The sequence below is a fragment of the Tetrao urogallus genome (assembly GCF_951394365.1).
Source record: "Tetrao urogallus genome assembly, chromosome: 1".
Classification (NCBI taxonomy): Eukaryota; Metazoa; Chordata; class Aves; order Galliformes; family Phasianidae; genus Tetrao; species Tetrao urogallus.
In genome coordinates, this window is record NC_136813.1 from 75,511,635 (window position 1) to 75,529,445 (window position 17,811).

Below are 17,811 nucleotides of genomic sequence, written 5' to 3' on the forward strand. Positions count from 1 at the left end.
AGGGCTCCGTTACCTTCAAAGTAAGGAATTTTTTCCTCATGTCCTTATGGAATTTCCTATGTTTCAGTTTGTGCCCATTGCCTTTTGTCCTGCCACTGGCTACCACAAAAAAGAGCCCGACCCCATTCACTTGACTCCTGCCCTGTAGATATCAGCATGGATAAGATCCCCCCTCAGCCTTTTCTTCTCCAGGCTCCACAGCTCCAGGTCTCCCAGCCTTTTCTCATACAGGAGATGCTCCAGGCCTCTCATCATCATCTCTGTGTCCTTCACTGGACTCTCTCAAGAAGATTCCTGTCTCTCTTAAATTTCTGAGGTGTTTCTGCTGTTGTTATTATTGGTTTGTTTTTAGTCCAAGCACCAGGAGATGCAATTTTTATTTGGAGTTAATATTTTTATCTTGTTTTAATTAAATTTCATCTACTAAGTAAATTAGTTGTGATTATCTGTAATTGTAATGATAGTTTACCTTAGCTATTCAAAAGAAATTTCAAAATTTAGGGTTTTACCCAGAACCTGTTTTTGCTGCGTTACAACTAAATGCAATTTTATAGATCATTTATGTGAAATGAATATGACTAGATCTGAAGAGGAAAAAAAAATCCATTAAGGTTATAAAACACACAGTTAAAAATCACTGGAGGCTGTGAACACTCACCACAAAAGCTCTCTAAGTTTACCCTCATCTCATACATTTCCCCAGGCTTGCCAGTATTGAACTGTTTGGAGGTACTGTTTTGGAGGTAATATGAGCCTAAGGATGATCTGGATTACAAATGTCTCAAGATCTTTTAATATCCTGGAAACCTCATTCTTTGAACATATGGAAATGGAATATTGAACGTGGTACACTTCAGGAAGTAAATCTAAATAAAGCAAGGTGACACAAAAAACAAAGTGATAACACAAGAGAAACTTCAAAGGCTTACACCAGTTCTTCTGTTCCCCTCAAACTAACTTCTTCTATCAAAGACAAATCAGGGAAAACAAACATATATATTGAGAGAATAATTAGACAATTCTTAAAAACCACAAAGCAGCAACTCTTAATTAATTTAAATCCACTGATTTGTAGGCTAGTACAAACACTTTCAATTGAGAAATTACAGAGTAAAAAGTGATTTATGGTATATATAAACTTGGCTCCCTGGTCCCCCTTCTGTAGGTCCCAGAGTCCAGAAACTTCCTGTAAATCTAAAAGATTACAAAACCAAACATAACAGCTACTGTAATGAAAAATCCACAACAAAGTAAGTAAAAGTAGTAAAGATTTATTTTGAATATTTTGATAGAATTGCATATTTTCTTTAGACAGAAAATTATTGCATATTTTCAGAATTGCATATTTTCTTTAGACATCTCAGTCTTTTCACGACCTGTAAGATGAATGAAGTACATCACAACACAGTCAGTGAATGGTGTACAACAAGTCGCCTACATGCTAAACAAATCAGGCTCTGTCAGGTAATCCTGGCAAGGCTTTAAATGCCTCCGATTTTACTCTGATAAAGTGCTATAGACTTAAGGTGTCCTTCAGAGACACGATAGGTGTAGTATTTCACTGCATTAATTCACACTACTCCCTCAGTGATGATACTGATGTTTATGCTGAGCTGTAACCGTTTATGTTCTTCACATTCATGTAATTTATATTTTGGAGAGACTCAAATCTTCATAGTGTGCAAGACATCTAATTAGAGGGACTGTTTCACAGATTCCTAACTTCCCATTTGCAAATACAAAACAACTCTTCAGCAATTTCAGAACTGCTTAAATGGAAAATTACTGTAGTTCTTGTTTCCAGCTGTTAAGCTCCATTAAAAATGACCTGAGCCAAATGTCCCATCCAGCCATCCACGCACTAAAACTAGCAGGTGTTTAACAGACCACCAGCAGTCCATAAAAACACAGATGAAGACTATCTCCATCAGCCTCATGCAAGTCCCTTGAGAAACATGTGCTATTTCAAATAACATTCAAACAAATAAGTAGGTAAAATATGAGATGCAAAATTTTTGTTTTAACTTCTTGGATAAAAATGAGGTGCAGGAACAAAGCTTCAATGAATACAAACAACGAAATCATAGAATCATAGAACATCCCCAGTCGGAAGGAAGCCACGCTGTCATACTCATGAAAACTCTGTAGCTCGGAAAGCAGAACAGTGTACATCTTGTTTTTTCCATCATTACTCTCCACCGCGTACCTATTCTACCAGCAGATGAGTTCAGACTCCAAAGCTTTAATAACTTAGTATCCTGACAAATCTTAAATTATGGACAAGGAAGGCAACAGATAGGCTGTTTTCTCCTCATATATTTGAGCTGACAGGAGAGAAACCTATGTATCTTAACTCAGACACTTTGTAAGATTCCTATTTCTTTGAAATTTGGACTTCTGACATTTGATGCTGCCAGTTATGCCAGTTTCAAACAGCTAATGAACTCAAAATCTGCCTTCCAAAAAGGCTAATATTAAGAAAGCCAATGGAAGAGCTTAGATTAGGTAGATGCTGCTGAAACAAATGGAGCAAGACATATCAGAATCACTAAGGAATAAAAACACTTTAGGAAATAAAATTAAATGAGTAAAATAAAGCACAATTGCAATGAAAGCCACACAGTATGGTCCCCAATGCCTCATCCCAAAGTATTGAAAGCATGCACATGGAACTGAGGAGCCTGGGCAAGCTCATTTCCTTTCCTCCTCAAGCACAGATTTGGATGGTAGAAGGTGCTTTTGCAAGGAAAGCAAGTTTTCTTTTTTTTTTTTTTTTCTTTTTTTTTTTTTTTTTTTTTCAGTAGACGCGTTTTCTTTCTTTGATGCTTTATTTATTTTTCATGTTTCTTTTTTACTGACTGTGGCTCATGCAAATGTAAAATGTCCCCCGGCACCCCTTGTCAGGAATTTTACCATTTGCAGGTTGCAAATCACAATTAATTTCTGTCTCCTCTGGGAAGAATCCTGCAGTCAGGCTGCACTTAGTGAATGAAATCCCTCTGCACTCTCCCAGGAGAACCATGCCTGTCTAGATTGCAGCTGATAACCAGCACAATCCAGACTGTACCATCAGCACAGAAACTGCTGTTATGAAACCTTCCCTTTTACAAAAATTAATGAACCTTACAACTGCTACACAGATCTACACTTCCTCATGCAGCAGTAAGGGAAGCAGCTGAGCTACTTGCATTATTAAAAAAAAAAAAAAAAGTCTGAGAAAACAAAAATCAATGAATGGCTCTTCTTTGGCATCTTTCTTTTAAAAGCAACAACAATATTACTTTTCTCTTCTGTGAAATTTACAACACTGACACCAGATCCACAAGCTGCTGTTCAATCATATTTTTCAGATTCAACTAAAAAAACAACAAAACATTACACATATCATGCAAATTTCTCTCCCATTTTCACAATACAGTTCTTCTTTTCGGATTATTTTTTCTTTTTTTCCTTCTTTCTTTTTCCCACCTTGCATCAACTGCAACTGCAAAAATTACCCAGGCCAAGCAGAGACACAGCATTATTTTAGTTCTTGCAAAGAAAAATACAGAGAACCAAGTGACAAAGCAAAATGCATGAGCATCACCATTCAGTTCTCTTTCAACAGACTGGAATTTCAACTATTTTCCTTTGAATATAGCTCAACAGCTTGAAGCGCAAGTGGAAAATGACTAATATCATGTGCTTTAGCTTTTCTTTTCAGCAAGTGCTTCAGGTACAGAGACTGCTTCTAAAGAAGCTGTCAGCTGGATGCATGGAGGCCTCCTGCTCTTTGGGTGGCCAGTGAATGGCAAGTAGCCCAGCACCCAGCAGAACCCAGGCAGCAATGCACTGCTCTTGGCTACAAGGCAGTGCTGCCTGGAGACTTCCCTGCAGGAGCTGAGCCCAATCACCCCCTCCCTGAGTTTCACTGAGAAGTTTCTAGGAAGTGCTTAGTCAACTCACTTTAATAATATAAGCTCAATAATGAATAATACTATGAATAATGTATTCATAGTATTTAAGAACTATTTTACAGAGATCAAATGTCACTGACTTAATATAGAAATATGCAAAAAAGAAGAGAAAAAGGCAATTTAGAAATTGGCCTGCAGACTTTCATTCCCCCAGAGTGTGACTGCTCTGTGATTCTTTAACACCCCTATTTTCCTCCTTCACCTTTTTCTTTTCTTAAGGCAAAAGAAGGAAAGACACACAGAACACTGTAAGAGAAACAACTCAGAAAAACTGTAGCTTCATTCCTGCATACCCTTTACTGACTTGAATTGTTAAACAAAGAGAATGTTTCTACCAAGAGTCCTCAAAGTATCTGCAAATAATTGGGCAGTTTCATTGGTGTCTCTCCCTTCAGATTTGTATAAGATTTTACAAACATCAGTTGACTCCAGTTTTCCTTGAAGGAAGCGATAATTTCCATGTAGATGTTATTATCCCAGTAAGATCTGCTTCAGAATAATTTGTATCAGTTTTTGTCATTCATACAAAAGACCCTGAGTGTCATCTCACACAGAAGAGGAATTAGTAAAGCTCCTCCTCTTTTCTTCTGCCAAAAAGTGGTTTTATTAGAACACTGGGGAAGGAAAGGAAAAAGCAGGGAGGGGGGATAATTTTTGTTTAGTAAGTAAATATTTGAAAGAACAACATATCCTAAAGACTGTGTAACTATTCTTGCTTAATTGCAAAGTTAGATTACTCTTTAGAGTAAGAAAACTGAAGTAAAATCATATGGAAATAAATAAAAAAACATCTGTGCAGCTTAACGGCTAAACAGTCCAAAAGGAAAAAAACTTAAGCTAAACACAGCCAGGACAGAATTCATTTTCACACAGAAGTAACCCCCTATTTTAATACCTTCCTCTGTAACAGAAATGGACTTCAGGATCCCCAGTACTCTTTTTCTTTCTTTTCTTTTTACCTACCCAGCATCAGCATCTACAAACTGCGCAGAACTACAATGGAGTCAAATTCTGTGCTTTCAGAATATATACATTACAAAAGAGTTTTAAATAGTGACAGGAAAAAAAAAACCACCCAACTAATTGTAAAAGAAATACCTCCTCTCCCATTGTGAAGCCCAGCTGCCTTTCAGCAGCTCAGAGTGTCCAAGAAGAGCACTGGAGTCCTGCCCCTTCCTTGCATGAGCTCAGCCCAGCAAGGGTGGGAGCCCAGCCCCAGCACTGACTCACTCTTCGAGCCATCCCAGGGAAACAAAGGTTCCACTTGTTTATTTCACAGGAAATCTGGAGCTTTTCCTACCTCTGCTCACACTTGAGTTAGAAGTTTCCTCTCCTGGCTTCATGAGACTGATAGCTGAGAAAGGTAACATGAAAAGAGGATGTATGGACTTCTTGTGAACAGTCCAGAAAATAAATCTTGCAAATAACTACAGGAAAATGAGCTTCTGACAAATTCTGAATGCACATGTTTCTCTATGCTGGGGGCGGGGGGAATGGTTGAAATCCTGTTTAGGCTTTTCTGACAGGCACTGTCTTTTAAAGGAAGATGATCAAGAAACTGAAACATCATTAAGATTATGTGCTGTTCCATGAAAGTCTTTTAAATCCTTAATACTTCCTCCTCACAAGCATTCAAACCTAAAATGAATGGAAAAGGGCAGGGAAGGATACCAACCACATCATGAGCTGCTCAGAGAATTTGGAAAAAATTAAATATTTATATTTAAGCAAGCCTCAGCGTACTACACACTCATGCTTCCTTTTTACCTTAAAAACCATTCAGTAATCTTCAGAAAAATGTTGATGCATTTATAAACAAGCACATCTGCAATGTGCAAACATACATATGCTCTACACATTCCACAAATACACACCCATTCTCTAAAAAGACAGTATAATGAGAGTGCCAAAACAACTCTGGGACAAGGAAAAGGCCACTGCACTCATACACTGAATAGATAAAACAAAAAGATGGTTCCCTCATCTTGAGAAACAGTGTAAGAATGGACATGATAATCTGTGACAGTATGTAGATTTTAAAGAGGAGGCCATTAAATTGTATAATGTGGTGCCCACAAAAAAGAACAAGAAAAAAAATGTAATTTGTAGAGCTGGGATATATATAGTATAATCTGCTACTATAGAGAAATATTAGAACTTAGCCTGGATACACAACTTTCTCTACAAGATGTCTTTGAAAAAGAAAAAAAATAAATCAGATATCCTCTGGGGATTTGATATGTGCATTTGATCCTAACCTGGTTGAGAGGATTGGATTAAACTGAAAGCAAATTAAAATTACCTGAGTAGAACTACCACTGCAAATACACATCTCTAGAAGAAAAAAAAAAAAGGCAGGATATTTTAAAGATAGGAAAAGACCAAGGTGATTGGTTACAGGAAAGGCAACATCTCTTGCAGTGCACCCTATATGCCAGCGCTGTGCTGCAAAACAGGTTCAGAAATGACTCAGAGAAAAGTCTGAATGCCTCATGAGCCAGCCAACCACCTCCTGAAGTTATCTGTTTTCCAGTTACAAACTAAAGTTGTATTACAATACATCATTATCAGTTCAAAAAGACACACACAAAGAGATATTTATGTTTAGAGAGAAGAATAATCCATAATACATTTTAAATATATATATGTGTATATATATATTTATAAAATGTAAGTAAATATAAGCTGCATGATCAAGTATGACCTTTTAAAAGTAAGTCTTGATTAGTGAAAATTACAAAAGGAAACCATTTAAGCAGAAATCCACAAACTAATGAGTCTAAGTAAACAGCTGAAGATGAGTGTATATATTTTACTTTCAGTAATGTCACAGGTTATAGACAATCTGGTACACATTCATGACTATTTTCAATACCTCAGCAAACATGGATGTCATCCTGGAGAAAAGGAGGCTGGGGGTGACTTCACTGAAGACTTTCAATACCTAAAGGGAGCCTACAGAGGGGAGGGTAATCAATTCTTTGAAAGGGTAGATAACTGCAGGACGAGGGGAAGTGGTTTTAAGTTGAAGGAGGGTAGATTTAGGTTGGATGTCAGGGGGCAGTTCTTTAGAGAGAGAGTGGTGATGCTGGAACAGGCTGCCCAGAGAGGTTGTGGGTGCCCCATCCCTGGAGGTGTTCAAGGTCAGGTTGGATGGGGCCCTGGGCAGCCTGGTCTAGTATTAAATGTGGAGGTTGGTGGCCCTGCATGTGGTGGGGGGTTGGAGATTCATGGTCCTTGAGGTCCCTTCCAACCCTGGCCATTCTGTGATTTACATAACTTCTGAATTCTGATTAGTTATTTCATTTTTTTTTTGCAGTATTTGTTCTTCAACATTTAAAGTACGAGTGCTAATAAGATTAAATGTCAAAGTTTAAAAACTTAACTACTCAGATGCAGCAATTAAAAATCAAAGCTACTTTATCAGACATAATCCATGTGAAGCGAGAAAACAACTTCATTTTACCTAGAAATATGACAAGACTGTTTATAAAATTATTTATTCCTAAAGTCCTGATTAGACACATTGAAATGTTTTGTATCAATTTGGATCAGTTAGATTTTACTTGGGTAGATTTTAGAATTCTTGTTAGACAGTTCAATCTGTAAACTGAAGCTCAACAGCTGCATGTCAGTACGATTACTTTCTTGAGCATTTTCTGTACTGAATCTGAAATTCAGGCTTTGTCTCCATCAAATATCTCTGGACCTCAGCAAACCAGCTTTGTTTTAAACTATTAAATCACAGTGGCTTTGTTGTTTTTTGGAGGATTTTTTTTTTTTTTAAATGATTCTTCTTTTGAAATGTTTGTGGGAATATAAAGCTTGGGAACGATAAGATTTAACAGAAAATGAGACCTTTCCTGTGATTTAGAAAACCACTGGTCATCAGCATACAATTGTGTTCACAGCAATGTAGAATGCATATTCTTTGACTCAGTTTCTATTACGAAATAGAATTGCAACAGCTTAAACCTATGCATCCTGTTTTCCCAGAGAATCCTAAGATTTCCTAATCAAAACCATTCCTGAAAAATCAGGAGTGCTGCCTGCCAGTGCCTCTAAGGGAGCTCCCTCTGGCAGAAGCCCAGAACTCTCCCTGGGAGAACAGAACATAATTCTCCATGTCAGCTTTAGGAGCAACTTCCAGTACTAGCAATACTTTCATACTACTCTACTCCTATTTTTAGATGCTACTCAAGTTAGACCATAAGTTGAAAACAGTTTTCATGCATATGCTGGATGCATTCATTACATACGGACAAATCTTTTCTGACTAAAGGACACTGCGGTTTTGTGGCACAGGCAACAGCTATCTTGCATTGATCTAGGGTCTAGAAGATGCTTTATTCAAAATAAATTCTTTAAAAAATCACAAGAAGCACAAAATACTGCGTAGCTAAATTCCTGTGCGGAAAACTGCTGTTGCAGACTGGTGGAAAAGCTGAACTCTGCCACCAGTATCTGGTAACTCTGTTGAGCAGTTTGAGCATTCTTCAAGCCAATGTGAGAAAGCATGAAAGCAAAGCTAGCCCAGAAATGCCAGGCACGTATGTACAGAAGGCCAGGAGACACTATTCACTCAAGTATCATAGTTTGGTGACTCAGCAGAGACTCACTGCCAGCCAGTGTTATCAGATTGATTCTTCCCTTTAAACACAATTTTCCATTTCCTTTTCCATTCCCTTGCACCGAGTACTGTCACAGTCAGCCTCCCCAAGAGGTCGGTTGCTTTCCGACTACCCGTCAGTTCAAGAACTGGCCACCTACCCTCCCTTCTTATTGCTTACTGAATTGTTTACTCCTGGAAGGCTAACGTTATTCCAAAGAGCTGAAGTATACCATCCACAGTGCTCCACAAACATCATTTTCCATTTGCTATTTCTGCACAATGAAATAAACATAAACCGTGCTTCCACACAGAGCTCACAGAATGAGGGGTCACACTGCTGGTGGAGGAACAAGGTCTGGCTGTGGGCAGCTGAACTCTTGGGCCAGCTGCCAGACAGGCTGGGACCTTCTCACCTGGTGGCTCACAAGGCGTCACTGAACTAAGTGGTTAGGGCAGGGGTGCCAAACTATACAGACAGCAACTCCAAAGCTCAACACAAACACTGCTCAAGCAGCTGAATGCTTCTCCTGTTCCTACACACCGTCTGACACGCTGCTGATGCTCGCTGTGACCGCTGCCATCTCCAATGGCTGCTTCCGAATAAACGAACGCCAGAAACCTGTGCTTTCAAGTGCAAACTGCTAGACACACTTAATATTCACACTGCATGCTCTCTGCCTCAGCAGGAGTTTTTACTAGTGTTCATATTCAGTATGGGTGCCATCGCTCACATTCATTTTTTAATTATCTCAGGATTTTGACCACTGGCTTCCACATCTTCGAGACCAGCACGTGCAGGGGGCGCAAGCCTTGTACCCCTGAGATCAGGCACAACATAGGCAGAGCAAGGCCTCCAACTTGCATCTCTCAAACCTTTAGTTTTTAAGTGAAAACTGAAAGTTAAAGGTTTTGTACAAGCAGCAAGGCAGGAGTTGACATAGCGGGTGTGGAAAAGATGTGTCCAAAAAAACCCCACTATCACAGACTCTGAGTCCCTACGTCACGGCCTCAGAATAGAAACCCAGGTCTTACAGGCACCCTGAATTTACCGCTTTCTGCCTTATCACAGAGGACAGGTAGATTCAATAATTGGCATCAGTTCCTAGCCCTTCTAGCTGTTGTGTCTACTTTCATTATTTCTTCTCTATTTCCCCTCTCCTCAGTACACTAAATACATGCAGAAATAAAAATTGCTAGGTAGTGTCCTGCCGTGAGAAGGATCCCTAATGAGCAGTTAACTAGTTGCTGGATCTAGAGCCACGACAGCCTACCCTTTATATTACATCACGATGGTGGCTGCAATATTGCCCGGTTTGCTGGTTGGATATAATTTACATTCAGTTCTGGCAATCACTAATGTGACTTCATTGAATGCTGCTAACGAAATCCAGCTATATTCAAATTCACCAGTGCTAGCTCACTATGGAGATATAAACCAAAGAAAAGGCAATATGAATATGACATGAGTATATCTCAAATGGAAAATGCAAGAGATTCTCAATAGTTAAGCAAGGACAATTTTCAGAGAAAGATTAAAAAAAAAAAACTTCTTAATTTATATTCACCTATTTTGGCCTCTCGTTCTTTCAGCTGAGATTTCAGCTCACTAACCAACCTGACACAGTTAACTCAGACAGAGGAATGTATCGGTTGAATTAATTTTCCTATACTCCTAGGGATTTATTTTTAGATACAGGAGAGGAAAATGTGATAGCTTACTGGAACAATGGCAGTATATATAGAACGTACTGGAAGAAAATGCAACCTAGAAACACAACTTTTAGACAATCTACTACAAAAGAAAAAAGAAAAAAAGAAGTAAACAAACACTTGTGTAAATGTCTTGGAGTTGCACAAGCAGCAAGAGGAAATGGGAGCTTTTATTTGTCTGTAAGACTTCCATGTTTTAACTTTAATGTAGTGTAATGTAACACTACCTTTTCTAAGGAGACACAACATGCCTATAAGCACACTGTACTTTTTTCAGAAATTCAAGTCAGCAAATTACAGTTTCAGTCATATGTAGCACAGTCAATTATCTCACACCTATCATTAATGGGAATTTGACAGAGCCAAGCCTCAGGAATCTGATTCTACCCTGACTGGAAACCAAATACAGCCAGTGGTTGATTCATCAATGAAAACAGAAAAGAAACGTACACAGCAAAAGTGTTTGATTCTGTAAAAACACGAAAGAACAGCTTTGATGGCTCATGTTAAACTACCACAACTGCATTATTAATTTCCCTAGGATAACTTTTTCATGATTTTTAGAACAAAGAACAGCTAAGCAATGAATTCTGCACACCAATAAAATCAATGGGCTTCACACAGTTCCTAAATTTTATCCTTAGAGAGTTTACTGATGACCCTAAAAGACAAGGGTCACTCTGTTCTATGCTGTTAGCACTAGGCTAACACTTGGAGCACAACAACCTGACTGATGATTTACAGCAAGGCATAATGGAATCTCTTCCTGCTCTGCTGGCAGCAATCTTTTCTGTCCTCATACTCCTGCCAATATTTGTGTTAAAGCCTTCCAACTTAACACAACAATAATTCACATCACCCTAGTGTGAAATATGATCTAAACTTATGGTTCATAACATAGAAAAACATGACAGAACAGAATGTAATAATGCCAACAAAATGAGACCAAGACATTTATTGTGTAAATGGAACCAACATCTTCTGTGGGAATTACCTTGTTATAAATAACCCCACATTATACAATCCTTACTATAATTTCCCAATATTTAAAAAGTTCAACAGTTGTTAGGAAATATTTTAAATCAAAAAGGTTAGAGTATCACTACAGACATACAAAATGTTCCATCAAAAATAATATAGAGAAGAACCACTACAAAGAACGTGAAGATCTTCACGCTTCAGAAAATTTTTAAAAATGAAGGAATTGAGAAAAGTGTTGTTTCTGACTCTTATAAAGATTACAAGTTATTGGAAAACTGAGGCTACTTCATGCAAATGAGCAAGATACACACCAGGACAAAAATCCCTTTAAGCACTACATTGAAAACTCTGCATCATGAATCACAACATTTTCGACCCCCGTATGCAGAGCCCTTGTGCCAAATATGACCCTTCTTGGCACTATAAACAAGGTGGGATTCTCTCTCTTGGCAAGCATTAAATAGCAAAGAACACTGAAGTGAGAAGGGAGGAATTTCTTGCAGCCAGAAGAAAAGTATTTAGAGAAGTTAATATTTCACAGTTAGAATCTAGTATTTCGTCAGTGAATCAGGTGTTGGTGCTCTGAGTAAGCAAAGGCAGCAGTTCTCAAGCCTCTCAACAAGCCAGTTCAAAGGTTAACCAATCTGACCCTACCCAGGAAAAAGACGAACAACAGCAACATTTTTTTTTTACTTACCTATATACTTGAATATGAATAACCAATTGTACTTACAAAGATGAAGATATTATTTTCCACTAGCCATGCCAACTTTAGGAGAAATGTAAAGACACAGGAAGGAATGTCTATGGGTAGGATGAAAAAATTTAGAAATTTTCTGAATACTCTAGGTTCAATTTTTGGCTGGGCAATGAACTTACAGACTTACACAGCTTATCTGGCCCTAGGAGAAACAAAGGTAAGATTTCTCATTGTAATATAGCAGATAATAAGCATAAAGCAGAGCAATTTCCCTTCAGTGAACAAAGGGAACTTTGTAAATATTTTGTGAACACTTCATACTATAACAATGGAGTCCAGAGTTTAAGGGGCACGTAATTTATTTCAATTAGTTCACATTTACTATTACTATCACATAGGTCGTAGTGCAGGCACAAGAAATAACTCACGTAGCATAATAAACAGAGCCTTATCATTTGAAAGTTCCATTCTGCCTGCATCTGACTTGAGAGAATTAGATTTTGAGCAACACATGAATTCTGTCTACAGTCACCTTACAAGTGAATATTTCTGTTGCATACCAATAACAAATACCATTAGCATGTAAATTCTAAGTGTATTTACTTTAGGAGATTGTCTGCAAATTTCTCTTACATGGCTACACGAAGGAAATTAAGAACTTAAAGTTCACGTCAAGCGTTATTAAAATAGAATGCTACAGAAAATAAAAATATTAAAATATGTAGCTGCAGAACTTTTTGTCCTGAGTCCAGAGAAAAGGATTAAGTACAGCCAAGTATGTAGTAATATGAAGTCCATCTGCTTTTAAGCGCATTGTATACAAAAAGGAATTTTTCTTATATGGGGCTTGTATGAACAAGATCTCAGACAGCCATCTAATTATGAAAACAAACATATCCCAAAAAGAGGTAAAAAAAGAAATTAAAAAAGAAATCTGTTACTGAGTTTGTGTGTGTTCTCCTGAAAAATTATTTCAGCATCCTCACAAAACTCTCATAAAGCCCATTCTCACTTTAACCACTGGAGATTACCAGGGTCACAAATAAACACACTGAAAAAAGACGCATCAATGGCTCCATGCAGAGCTGACCTCACTGCCTCTCTACCTCTATCCCTGAATCTGCAGGAGAATGCTCCTTAGCTAGCACTCTATGAGCACTGCCAGGCCTGGCCTACTGCTATCTTGTGTCCCAGGTAGACTTCTTTGATAAGGTGCCTTTTAAACATAGCTCAGCTGCTTCTGCTTCTTCGCATTAGCTAGCCCTGTGCAAGAGTTAGTAAGTCCACCTAGAAATACAAAGTAGAGAACTGCCAGGCTCTGAAGAAGTCAGCAATGGAAATACAATCTAGATTTTTCCCTTAGATTATCCACGCTCTTCACTATATAGAATCCAAATTGCAGTCTACTGTAAAATATTCAGCAGTTATCTTGTAGCATAACTAACTTCAGAAGTTTCAACCATGCTTCTGCTTGACCTCTCTTTCTGCTATACCACTATAACTTAGAAGGAAAGGGGGGATAGGAGCTGGACCATAAACTAGGTTACTTACGTTATCTAGGTTAAAACCCAGAAGCTTTGAGAGCTAAGATGTAATTCCTGAAGCATCTGGTTCTACAGGCAAATGAACAAGCACAGGGCAGAATCTGAGAGGCTGCAGCATGAAGGAACAACAGCACCTGCCTAGGAGTTTCTTAAAATCATTGTACCTCCTAACAAAATTCATCATGTAACTATGCCCATAGCAGAATTCCAGGCTGTCCAAAACTCTCAACACTTCTCAGGATATTAATACCTTTATGTCAATCCAGTTGTTCACTTCAAGAAAGGATTTGCTAAGTGTTTTTTTTTTGTTGTTTGTATTGTTACTTCATTAGGCAAGAATGTGCTTCTCTTGCTTTATTTCCCTAATGAACGCACTTTGAAATGATAAATGCATTTACTCTGAAAAAGAAAAGAACAACACCTTCCCTAATTATTAGAAACATCTCATTGTTATTTCTAGTCTCTATTTCTGGTTTATGCAGTGATAGTTTTTGAGGCTAGAGAACAAAGAACACTCTCTATAAAGATGGCCTGTTTCAATCTGTCAGTAAATGAAAACCAGTGTTAATATCAGGACTTCCTTTTTATGGCACACAGAATAAACCTTAAAAAATATCCCATTTATTATCTCCTTTAGATGATGATTGGGAGATTTTAAAAACACCTTTTAAATTAACAAACTGGTTCTAAATTGAGGTATTTAGCTATTCTCCAAAATATCCTTTTTAGAAAGCCAATGACACAATGACTGTATTTCCTGTTTAGTTTATGTAACAACTGGCAATTATTTTTTATTACAATGAAGTAATTGCAAATCTGAAAAACCACAAGCCTCTCCAATCCTCTTGTCTAAACTTACATATATATATATATATTTTTTTTTTTTTTTAAAGCACTCTGATTAGACAGAAAAACAATCAGAGGAATAAATCTTTAAGCCAAGTTAACTTCTCGCAGGCGGTTAATGTCACTGGAACTCACCTTCTGGTGTAGGGCAAAAGAAGAAGAACAGAAAGTAGTTCACAGAAAGATTAAGGAGTGATGATCACAGAGTTCTTGCCCATGACAGAACTTTGAATTTAAGGATGGTAGTTTCTTTAAACCAACACCAAAGAGAGAATTAAGTAATGATGCGTACCTTATCTACTGGGAGATAGTCATTTTCAACTTCTATTGACCTTGGCCGTAGCTTTATAGGTTTATCTTTGAAGATATCTCCAAAGCCAACACCCTTGACCTTTTTGGGTTGGATTGTTGTGCCTCCATTGGCTCCTTCTGATTTTGTGCTGCCAGAGTCACCACCATCACTTTCAGAGCCTGTAGTATCTTTCAGACCTAAAAGGGATAAAAGATTGAATATTAGGTGCAAAGATGTCTGTTTTCAAAAGAGATTGTGACCAGGGCCCTCCCACTAAGCTCTAAAGGAAAACAAACAATGAGAACCAGAGTAGAGAAGTTCTCTGTGCCATGCGCTCGTTTTGGAGTTTTAAAAAGCACTTCAGTTTGTCACATTGGTGTACTAGTTAGAGCTTGTACCAATTCACAAAACATGCACACTTCAGCATCAGAATTTCATTCGTGAAGGCAGTCATTCCTAGAATATCAAGGTAATCCTTCTTCCTTATACACAGATTATTTGCAAGATAATTCAATAAATGAAAGAGTTAAAATCAGTTCTAGAGCAGCTATTTTATAAAGCCACTTAACACCAACAGTCAGTCAGACCAGGAGTACTGTACCTTAAATCTGCATGACTCATATCAAGCCAATTATGCAACTGGTATCTAAAGTTACATTACCTAACAGGGAAATATAAAGCTAAAAGCTGTTTAAACAAATTTGCAATCAAATAAGCTGCATAATATGTTCCCTGCTGAGCATTAAATCTTTCTGCAGCACAGACAGCCTCATAAGAAAAGCACTCATGCACACAATCCTCTAGGAATATAATAAATCAAAACTGGCATACTGATTTGCATTACTTCTCCCAGTGAATAGGAAAATTTATCTGTGCTTATCTGAAAATTTCCGCTGTTTGAATAGCAGAGGCCATAGATCCCATATGGTGACGTCTCAGTCCTTTACAGGATGGTGCAGAGTCACGTCAAGCAGTAACTGGCAGCAGAAGTAACCCACTGAAGTTTCCTCCAATTGAAACAGTCTCCAGAATCACTTAAACCTTCCTTCCTCCACTGCAGATTGACTTAAGTTTCCAGGAAAAACACAGTAGTTTATGCCACTAAATTCCTAATTCTACACAGTAATAATGATTATAATAATAACGTGGGGCTTGGCTCACAGCTTTTGGTTTCATTGGTCTCTGTGCAAGAACTTTCTGTCTTTCTGGTGAGCAGTAACTTACTTCCAGGAAGACTTGTATTCCTGGCAGTTCACTATTAAGGAAGATAACTAGCCAGTAAAACACATTCTTCTTCTTCTTCTAGGTCTACTTTATGCTACTCTGATGAAGCACAGAATCCTTAACAAGTCCCGAGGCCTAAAGGCACAAATTCACAATCAAGGAAGCAAGGAGCTCACATGTTAAAATTGGTTTAAACAGCATGGTGCTGCAAGGAGAAGAATTCAAGAACTGTGTTGTGTTAGGACAGGAATTTTAGCAAGAATGCTAAGCAGAAAAAATTATCATATACTGCTCTGTTCTGAGGTTTTCTATACCCAAAACATGAATGCAGAATCAGAGAAAGTTTGCATTTAGAAACAAACAAAAAGGCTGAAGATGCTTTGGCTCTCTGGCCTCTTGCAGAGCTGTTGTATTTACCTGTTGAATATATACACGTATATAATGTTTGATTTGTACTGTACAAGTTATTTGTTCCATAAACTGTCCAGGATCGGAATTAAAAGAATTCTTAATAATAGTAATAATAATACAGCTCTCTTTTTAAAAATGTGCTGGAGTTTCAGTTTCTTTGCTTGGACTTTTTAATCTTTCCACAACAGGCCTGGGCAAACACTTCAAAGCTGATTTCACAGTTTTATCATTGAAGTTAAACAGCCATCAGTAAGTAAATGCCATCAGTAAGGTAAATTCTGTTGAATTCTCTCTTCCAGGCTCGTGAAGGTAACAATAAAAAAAAAGAAAAAGGAAACAAACGTGCACTGCAATCCAGCTCTACACTGTGGTGGCCATAGTGATGGGGTCCTAGCTGTAACAGAGCCATTCCACCACATTCTGAGCAGAAATGCTCAGAAGTGCAGGGTTACACTAATTAAGCTTGATAGATACAAATTTCTTCAGGAAACATGGCAAAGTCACCAGCTTTTTTTTTATTTCTGGCCCTTGTTGTCCCTTGGGCAGTAACAGAAGCAGGAAAATGATTAATATTTCTGAGAGTAACCCTTTCAAACACAAAATTCACAGTGATCATCCTCTATCTGCTGAACAAAAGATCATCTTCAATCTTGGATAGGAAAATTATTCTCTGCCAAAGGTTCCCTCTTTCATCCTTGCCAGAGTCTCCTAACTAAAAAAAATGTGAAACCCTTCAGTGAACAGAAACAGCAGTGCCGAGATCTCCTTCCACAAGTAACTGGGTTTTAACTGATAGGACACACAACCTCTCAGTCGCTCCCTGAATGGAAAACATTTCTTCAAAATAAATTATTGAAAATATGTTTTCTGCATCACTAATTTTGGGAGAAAACATAAACCCAGACCCAGACCTTGGCCAGCAGATGGAAATAAAATATTGAAGTAATTATGGGAGTTACCCAACAGGTGTCATATGGACTTTCAGTTCTTTGAAGCCTGCATGAAAGAGAAATCAGAAACCTCAAGGGACTCAGACAAAATTAGGCTTTTGTTTATGGGCCAGCATTTGTTTTTCATTACGGTGTTTTCTGTTAGCATTCTTCTGTGATAACACACCTTGTATCAGGAACCTCACCTCAGGCTTACAGCAGACTTTCTTAGCATCACTCATCTGTAATAATAACTGATGATAATCCTTGAGTCATTTCATTCTCAATGAGCTTTGCCACCACTCACAGTCCAGATAATAAAAGTTACATAGGAGATAATATATATTCTTAGGAGGACAGAATGGACTTGAAGTGGTATCTGTTCAACCTGTATTTGAGTGGTCAGATACAGAGACACCCTTCTTCAAAGTTATAATAATACTTCTTCATTAACTGGGACAATGACACCATTTATTACTTTTTGATTCACACAAATAAAGGAGCCGCATGGACTTTGAACAAATAAATGAATAAGTAAATGAAGAATAACGGCCCTGGCTTTCCCAAGAACTAGTCTATTCTTGTTCTTATCACTTTGTGGCTAAG

General features: G+C 37.9%; 1 protein-coding gene across 3 annotated transcripts in view; it reads right to left on the reverse strand.

Moving 5' to 3' along the window:
• SH3KBP1 (SH3 domain containing kinase binding protein 1) overlaps positions 1-17,811 on the reverse strand; it is a gene marked incomplete at both ends in the record, with an annotated part of 217,316 nt that overhangs the window by 62,809 nt on the left and 136,696 nt on the right. For all 3 annotated transcript variants that reach the window (XM_079541896.1, XM_079541895.1, XM_079541897.1), the window contains one exon: positions 14,642-14,838. In XM_079541896.1, coding sequence (XP_079398022.1) covers positions 14,642-14,838 — 197 coding nt within the window. The remainder of the gene's footprint in view (positions 1-14,641; positions 14,839-17,811) is intronic.